The 8748-nt window shown below is 54.5% G+C and overlaps 1 protein-coding gene across 2 annotated transcripts; it reads left to right on the forward strand.

Moving 5' to 3' along the window:
- The first annotated feature begins 229 nt into the window (after window positions 1-229).
- On the forward strand, window positions 230-7899 carry LOC104519235 (cysteine and glycine-rich protein 1). 2 transcript variants are annotated; one of them, XM_010178023.1, is made up of 5 exons: window positions 230-342; window positions 4694-4862; window positions 5265-5391; window positions 7217-7310; window positions 7623-7899. In XM_010178023.1, exons 1-5 carry the CDS (start codon window positions 231-233, stop codon window positions 7697-7699), a joined length of 579 nt encoding a protein of 192 aa, XP_010176325.1. In that variant the 5' UTR covers window position 230; the 3' UTR covers window positions 7700-7899. The 2 variants fall into 2 exon arrangements, with proteins under 2 accessions (XP_010176325.1, XP_010176326.1); XM_010178024.1 differs by having other exon boundaries at window positions 231-342; window positions 5265-5373; window positions 7623-7699.
- The last annotated feature ends 849 nt before the right edge of the window (window positions 7900-8748 follow it).

An 8748-nucleotide genomic window follows, 5' to 3' on the forward strand; every position in this document is an offset into this window, starting at 1 on the left:
GTGGTCTCCACACGTGCAGCTGTGGAATGGCTGCTGGTGGATACCTGCTCTGGGCTGTTTATAGACCCCAGAAAAGACCACATCTCTGCTCCCTGCTGCAATGGGTTGGTGAGACTGGGAAGAGGGCACAGGGACCAGCTGAGAAAGTGTTAAATGGGGCTCTGCCCCATTCCTGCCTCTTGCCTGGTCTCTCACCCTGATGCTCCTTCTGCCTGTGCTTCTTCTGCAGGATGCCAAACTGGGGAGGAGGAAAGAAGTGTGGTGTCTGCCAGAAGGCAGTGTACTTCGCCGAGGAGGTGCAATGTGAAGGCAGCAGCTTCCACAAGTCCTGCTTCTTGTGCAGTGAGTACCAGCCCTTCCCTCGCCCCTTCCGCCCAGCTTCCTGGCTCTCCCGCCGGCAGGACGCCCCGTCATGTCCTGTTTATGGGCTGTGTAAACCCTTGTTAGGATTCCTCTACAAACAACCTGCTGTAGCAGCCCTGTGGCGGGCTTTCTGCTTTGCTCCAGCCTTGGAAATTAGTTCTGCTGAAGGAACACAGATTATCCCAGGACACCAGGAGCTATCCAGGCTGTCAGGGCTGACTTCAGCCAGCACCCACACAAAGACTTAGTCTGTCCCTACACCAAGGAAAGGCTAGGCTGAGTCCTCTAGACTATCTCCGGATGTTCAAGATTGGAGCATGAGACAGGGACTCTCCAAAGAGTGGTGGCAGGAGGTGACACATCCCACACAGTGCTCTGAGGTGGTGCTGGCTTTAGTCTTCTTAAGTGGCTTTGCCACACTAAAAAGATGGTTGGGTCTTGGGAGCTGGCATGGGATCTGCCCCTGTGTCTCAGGAGATGATGGGAAGAAGATGTGGTCCTGTCCTGGTCCTTCTGCTGGTGGAAGGCCAACTGTGCAGTACTAAAGCATCACCTCCAGCCTGCCTGGAAATCTGCTGTTGTGGAGGGTGTCTCAGTTGCATGTTTGGACCCAAGTGTCACCTCCAGGGAAGGGAAGTGGAATGGGATCTGGCTGTAGATTAACTCAGTGACTTCTGTCCCTTCTTCTACCTGCTCTGCAAGAACCTACAAATCCTCTTGATTTGCAGGTCCCCAGAACCTCTTCCTGTTCCTTTGGTGCCAGGGCAGCAGTGCAGGGACAGGCGAGCAGTGTCACATTGTGGAGAGCAGCTCCATAAACCTGGGGCATCCACATCCAGGGGGGCTACAGGACCTTAACACTTTCTCGGCTGGTCTCTGTACCCTCAGTCTCACCATCCCATTGCAACAGGGAGCAGAGACGTGATCTTTTCTAGGGTCTATAAACAGGCACGCAGCAAGAACTAATCTCAGTAGACCTATTCCAGCAGGGAAATACCACTGTCCTCATGGGACAGATCCCTGCCAGGCTCCTGTGTCCACCTGGCATGGACACTGGATGCTTCTTGGCCAGGCTGCCTGAGATGCGGCATGCACAGATGGACGCAGATGTGAGAGGGAGAGGCTGTTGCTGCATCTCTGCCTCCTGTGCAGTGTGAAGTGTGGCCAGTGTGGCCGGTAGCTCTTGTACGTGGGAGTTTCAGGCTGGAAACCTCACTTTGGCTTGAAAGGTCTCAGAAGGGGAGTTGTGGAGAAGCTCTCCTGGGTGGGCAGGGGGGTGACTGGCTGTGTCCTTACTGCGCCGCTCTCTGCAGCAGGAAATTGTGTTTCTTGTTCAGCCTCAGATAAGGAGGGTGGGGAATGTCACCCTCATCTCCCCGCCTGCCCTGGCTTTCACCAGCTGAGTCTACATCAGTGAAGGACCTTGGTATGGGGAGCATGACCCCATAGCACTGTGTCTGCCCTTCCCCACGACCCCTGTGCATGCGGCTGGGTTGTTTACACAAAGCTTCTGCCATGCCATGCTGGTGCCCAGGGTGTGGGGCAGACCTCCAGCAGCCACGAAATCAGGCAAAAGGCATCGCTTTGAGAAAGAAATACCTGACCAAAGCAGGTAAGAAGGTCATCTCACATCTGCTCCTGGAAGCAAGGCAGCAGGGAGCGATCCAGAGCTGACAACAGCCAGGGCTCCTGTCCCTGCGCTTTGCAGACATACAGAGTCACACTCCACATGTACCCCAGCAGTTCTCCCCATCCCAGCTGTGGGCTCCCCAGTTCAAGCCATGGCTTGTGGTCCAGCCCCCCGTGCTGCCAGCTGTTCCCAGCCCCATGCCACAGGCTGCGGGTGACACTGAGCTGCACTGAACTCCCGCATTCCCAGCCTGTTACAGAATCACACAGAATGGCCTGGATGGGAAAAGCCCTTTCAGATCATCGAGTCCAACCATGAACCCAACACTGACAAGTCCCCAACTAACCCATGTCCCTCAGCACTGTGTCTACACGACTCTTCAATCCCTCCAGGGATGGGGACTCCACCACTGCCCTGGGCAACCCCTTCCAATGCCTCAGAACCCTTTCAGCAAAGAAATTCTTCCTCACATCCCATCTCAACTGCCCTGGCCACAACTGGAGCCCATTTCCTCTTGTCCTGTCACTTGGTCCTTGGTTGAACAGACCCACCCCCACCTCACTCCACCCTCCTTTCAGGTAGTCACTGTTCCCCAGTGCTGCATTTGGGCCTCATCAGAGAACTTGAAGCCATTATCTTTAAGGCATAAAAACAAATAATTTGACCTGATCTGCCAAAAAAATAATCAAAAAGGAGCCAAACCTACCACAGTGCATTAGAACTGGAGATTGGCTCCGGGAGTGACTTGGTGATTGACTCGGTGGCATCAATCCAACTGAGTCAATAGCACATGGCAGAAATGTTCTGTAATGAGGCCGTTTGGCCTCTGAAAGCAGCAGCAGCTCTTGTCTAATTGTTTTGTGGAGCAACTCCTCTGTTCTTAGAAAAACAAAAGGTCCTTAACTCGATGAGTGCGGTGTGCTGGAATTTCTGCAATGCAGAAACCCGGGAGCTGGCGGCTGATTTCTGGGAAGCAGAGCTGGAGAGAATTTTTCTGCTGCCTCTCAGAACGTCTGTGGTTCCTGCAGATGAGGAACTGTGAAAGCTTAGGTCAGACCTCTAAATCCACCCAGCACAGTGGGAGAGAAAGAGATGCCAGGGAAGATCATTCAGTCCCACCCCTAGGACAAAGCTCTAAACCTGCCAGTAGAAGTGCCCAAATTCCCCTCCTGAGGGTCTGTCTGAATGCAGAGCTGCTCCTGATGAGCTCCAGGGTAACACAGAGACAATCCCAACACCAGCCTGTGACCTTGGCAGCTACTGACCAGTTAACCAGAGCGAGTCTTTCTCAACAGAGGTGGGTGCTCCATCCCCAGCTTCTGCCCTGACAGGATGGGGAAGCCCATGGCCAGGACAAGACCCTGCCAGATCCTCCTTAGATGGCTGGAGATCTTTCCCTTTCCACCTCCTTCTCCCAGCAGCAGCACACGGGGTTCTCTCTCTCACACATGGAGGAGAAGCACCATATTTAGTAATTGGGCTGAGGACGCTGCCTCTCGCCCCCGCGTTTGGTGCCGCGGTTTGCGCTGCTGTGCGAGGAGAACTCGCCTGTGTTTGCATTCCTGTGATATTGGTAAAGGCCAAGAAACTTTTCTGCGGGCAAAGAGGCCAGTGAGCTGCTGGGAGCATTGACATTTAAGGCATGTAAGCAGGATGGAGAAAGGCTGTGTCGCAGCTGTAACAGGATCTGTTTTGGGGCTGGCTGCCAGCGCTGTGGACTCTGCCCTGGGCGTCTGGATCCTGCACCGGGGCAGGTAAACACTGGAGATCACTGTGAGCCTGTCTGGGTGCTGCTCACCTCCTGCTCCAGCTTGCTGGGTGGTGTGTTCCAGGAAGGGTTGGGAAGCTGACGTGGAGGCTGAGATCAGAGCTGGGGCAGGAATCAGGAAAACCTAAAAATCAGGGAGAAGAGTCTGTGTGGCCTGAGCCCAGCACCAAGCTCCAGCTTGGGATGGGCTCAGTGGGGACCCTGAGCCTGGCTGCTGCTTCCTTCTGTCCCAGTCTTCCATCCCATATTGATCCCCAAGGCTGGAACACCCAGCTGAGTTAGTGTTCCTCACCTGAGACCAGCCTAAGCACACTGACACATGTTAGCATGGACTCTTCCATCGTGGTCGTGGGGTCTGGAGAGGCAACTCTGTGCACTAGTGTAATGTGCCAAAACACTGTCAATGCCTCAGCTGTGGCAGTGGCTGCAGATTGTCTGCAGATTGTCTGCAGCCACTGCTTTTAATTCTGCTTTTAATCTGCACCAGCACAAGGGAAAATACCTTTATTTGCTTACGTGACTTTCCACCGAGTGCCAGTTGCTGCGCGTTTGCAGCAGGCTGGGAGCGTGGCAGAGCTGCAGCGGGGCAGGGATGAACATCCCTGTGCTTGTGAATCCTGCTGTGATCTGTGGGGAAATTTCAACTAAACCCTGGTTTAAGGGCATCTCCAGGATACCAGCATCAAGAGGGTTAACAGAGTTTTTTCTTAGCATCAATTTCACAGCTTTGATGGTTGCTTCCTTTTAAAGCCAGACAATGTTCTTGTTGTGATCCTTATCTGGGGCTGTTTTGCATGCACTCCGTTTAACCAGGATCTTGTCTAGGGTTTCCTGACTCCTTGAAAGCTGAGCTGCACTATCCCTTGTGAGGACTTGTTTTCTCCAGCTAATTAGTGAGCTCTGGATGCTCACCACCCTCCTCTCTTTTCTAGTGGTCTGTAAGAAGAACTTGGACAGCACCACTGTCGCTGTGCATGGAGAGGAGATCTACTGCAAGTCCTGCTATGGGAAGAAGTACGGCCCCAAGGGCTACGGATATGGGCAGGGAGCAGGGACCCTGAGCACTGACAAGGGCGAGTCTCTGGGAATCAAATATGAAGAGTGAGTTTCAGTCTTGTTTATGAAACTGGGGCTGTTGTGGGCACCTTCTCCCCCACATCTGTCCGCTTGTGATGCTTGGCTGGGTAGCCCATGCTGAGCTTCCAGCTGAGTCGAATCTGGAGAGTGCCCTGGGCTGCCCTGCCTTTCTGCTCCTCAGGGGAAACCCGCTGAACCCTGTTTGCAGTGTGGGATGGGGCTTGACGGGACACGTTCCCATTGCTTGAGCACGCTGCCCATCCCTTCCTAGCACACAGCCCTGAGGCTGAAGTTTCAATGGGGCTCAATGCATTGTGCATGAAGCTTCGGGCCCTTCAAAACTGGGTTGGGATTTGTGATCCTGTAGCTCTTCCCTCCTCCACCTTGCTTGTGCAGCCCTGATCATGAACCCCCTCTCACCCACAGGGGTCAGCCCCACCGACCCACCAACCCTAACGCATCCAGAATGGCCCAGAAAGTCGGAGGTTCTGATGGGTGCCCTCGCTGTGGTCAAGCGGTGTATGCAGCCGAGAAGGTGATTGGAGCTGGAAAGGTAAGAAGGTGGATGGAATGGACGGGGCACACACATGCCACAAGTTGCTGTGTGGCAGGGAGACCTTCAGAGAAGGTCTTGACCTGACCCACAGGCTGCTGCAGGTGGGGTCTAGTGGCCATGCTCAGCTGGAAGCCTGGCACCAAAAGGAGAGCTGGGCATGTCTGGAAATCAGGTTCTCCAGGCTGCATCCCTCTTACAGGCTTGTAGATGGGAGAGAAATCCATTTTATACTACATATGTGGAGCACTGCTCAGCAGAGGTCACAGTAGATGTCCCTGCTGCTAGATGTGTTGGGAGGATGAGCAGTGATGTGGGTCATGGCCACTGCCACCGTTAACTGAACAAGTGCAGTGTCCAGTGAACCTCCTCCACCCTCTGCCACAAGCTGGGATGCCACAGCCCAAATGTGGGGCAGGGAATGAATTCCAGTGGTCAACACTGCCCACAGGCAGGGCAGGGCGGTTGGAGGTAAGGGCATGGGCTTGGTGCATCTCCCTTGGGCTGTTCTGCTGGTGGACTCAGTCTGCTCAGGGTCAGATGTAAAGGACACTGTGCAATACAGACCTGGTACTTCCTATGTCACACTCATCACTTCACCAGGGTCCTTTTTGTCCTCAATTGTGGCCTTATCCTAGCCCAGCTCTGGGGAGCCTAGTAAGGTGTGGGGACACCTTCTGCTCCATCAGCCCTGGGACCCCAGGTGAGGTCCTTGCCTTGAGGCAGCCTTCCCCCCGAGGCTGGGTATGTGTGTTCCCTCTGGGTCAGGCTGCTTGGCTTTGTGCCTCAGGGATGGGATGGCCGTGCTGGGAAAGCCTCACTGCCTCACTGGTGACGTTGGGTCACCCCTGCTGTGCTCCGTCCTCCCTGGGGCTTCTATGTTTGTCCTCTGTCCCCAGAGCGAGGAAAGGAGGCACCTAGTCAACAGAAAGAGCCTCCCAGCATCATCATACCCTAGCTGGAAGCACAGGGATTTGTGATGGACACGTTGAGGGTCAGCCCAGGGTCAGAAGCCAAATTTACCCTTAAAATCAAGATCTGAGCTTCCTGGTAGGCTCCTGGGGTTGATGTTTATGGGGAACTAAAGCTGGCAAAGCAATTACACTCAAGCAAACCCGGAGAGGATTCCAGAGCATGTATTTCATGTGCTGATGTTTGCTGGATGACTCCATCTGCTACCTCCTCCTCTAACCCCCTAATTTCACATTTTCTTCCAAAAAAGGTTTCATGTTTTCCAAAGTGTTTATTTAAATTCCTCCGTGAGCAGCTCTGGCTACTCTAGGTCTCCTCAAAGGCTGTGAGCTCATTTATCCCCAGAGGACTGGCAGAGTTGTGGGGGGGAGTTTTATTTTTAAACACTGGCTGATTTCTGCATTCTTCGTGTCTGTTTGTTGCCTTCCTTGGAGCTGTAGTTGTGTATGGTCAGGTGTCCCAACCCTGGTGCCACCCCCCCAGGCTAATGCACAGCAGCAGCAGGGGATCTCAGCAGGATTTATCGTGGTGCTTGAGGGAGGACAGTCTCCAAAGAGGGGAGTGATTGCTCCTTGCAAATTATTGTACAAATTATTTGCTGTGAGTGGGGGCGAATGCTCTGTAAACCCAGATCAACATGGGAGCAGTGACCACATCTGATGTTTTCTCTCCGTACCTTGCCCCTGGGGCTGGGAGGATTGCTCTTCCCAGAGAAAAGCTTTCATCCTCTTCAGACCTCTGCCAACTGCTTCTGCTTTGGGGCAGAAACAGAAAAGTGACGCTGTTTGGTAGCTAAATCATTGCTGCCCTGTCCCCGAGCGTTGTCTGACCCAGCTCTGCTCCTGTCCCGCAGTCCTGGCACAAGGCCTGCTTCCGCTGTGCTAAGTGTGGCAAGAGCCTGGAGTCCACCACCCTGGCAGACAAAGACGGGGAGATCTACTGCAAAGGTGAGTGTCACCTTCCCCACTGGCCTCTCCTGGACTCCGAAGGGTGGAGGCAGGGGGTGAAAACCCCTCTGCAGGGAGGGGACCAGGAGGGGACTGAGGTTTGGGGAGGTGGTGGCCCCAGCAGATGCGTTGGGGGCTGGCTGTGCTGACTGGCTGCGGAGCCGGGGGATTTCCTGCTGCACCTGGGGCCTCTCTGTTTGCCCAACAAACGCAGCAAACCCTGTGCTGTTCAGACAGTGCCTGCTCTGAGAAGAGGACCTGCTTGTGTTCAGCTGCCGGCCTTACCGGTCTCTCCCATCTCGTCCTCTGCAGGTTGCTACGCCAAGAACTTCGGTCCCAAGGGCTTTGGCTTTGGGCAAGGCGCCGGGGCGCTCATCCACTCGCAGTGAGGCAGCAGCAGCCGGGCTCTCCGCTTGCCCAGGGCTTGTCCAGACCAGCCTGCGCTGCCCGACTCTTCCTGCCCCCGCAGTCAGCGTCCTCACCACCATCCATAACCACCCGCTGCTTCACAGCATGAGCCCCTTCCTCCCCGCCCTGACCCAGCGCACCCCGATGCTGCGGGAGTCCCAGCATTGTCCCCATCGGGTCCTGCTGGTGCGGGTGCTGGCGGGGAGACAGTTCGCACCCACCCGCAGCGAGGTCCGTGTGCTCCAAACGTTCTGCTCCGCGTTGCCCATCCCGCCGGGATGCAAGCTCAGCCGTGCCATGCCGTGTCACCGAGCAAGCAATAAACATCAAAGCTGACCCACACCTGGCCTTGTGGAGAGTTTATTCCCCATCTGGGGCTGAGGAAGTGCAGTGGGTGACCAGAGCTGGTGGTCAGGAGGTAGAGGGAGGATGGGGAATGTTTGCAGTCATGGTTTGCAATTAAAACCCAAACGCAGGAACCGCTTGGTGCAATTCGACGTGGCCCAGCTGAGCTCTGCGGGTCGGCTGGGCCAGGCTCTGCCCCTGCTCCTGTGGTCAATAACCATTTCTAAAGCAGCAGATGATGCTGGGAGGGCCTGGACCGACCTTCTGGGGTGTGTCACACGTGTGCAGCCCTATCGAAACCCCTATCACTGCTTTTACGTGGCGCCTCTCCAAACAGGCGTGCCCGGCAGCGCTGAATAATTAACGACTTTTCACCTACTCGCCGGGTTTTTAGCAGCGCTGTGGATCATTAAGCCGACAGTTTGGCAGCTTCCCAAATTTAATTCGTTTTCATCTAAACTCTTTGCTTTCTGTGATTCTCTCATTTGACCGGTCTGACGTACCCACAAGCTCAGCCTCCCTGCACCTTACAGTTGTGAACTCCACAGGGAATTTAGTTTTGGTTTGTTTGGGGTTTTTTTTACTTTATAAACTTTGTGGTTGAGTAAATGAGATGGGTTGTGTTTTGAGAAGCACAACAGAGGCAGAAATCCTTTCATGGGGCAGGATTTGGGCTTCTTCATCA

This window comes from Antrostomus carolinensis, unplaced genomic scaffold (genome assembly GCF_000700745.2).
Source record: "Antrostomus carolinensis isolate BGI_N321 unplaced genomic scaffold, ASM70074v2 scaffold38871, whole genome shotgun sequence".
Lineage (NCBI taxonomy): Eukaryota > Metazoa > Chordata > Aves > Caprimulgiformes > Caprimulgidae > Antrostomus > Antrostomus carolinensis.

Coding starts and splice junctions, on each gene's coding strand:
- LOC104519235 (XM_010178023.1), top strand. CDS start 231: ATGCCAAACTGGGGAGGAGGAAAGAAGTGTGGTGTCTGCCAGAAGGCA. Junction 4,863..5,264: donor CTGGGAATCAAATATGAAGA/GTGAGTTTCAGT, acceptor TCTCACCCACAG/GGGTCAGCCCCACCGACCCA. Junction 5,392..7,216: donor AGGTGATTGGAGCTGGAAAG/GTAAGAAGGTGG, acceptor CCTGTCCCGCAG/TCCTGGCACAAGGCCTGCTT.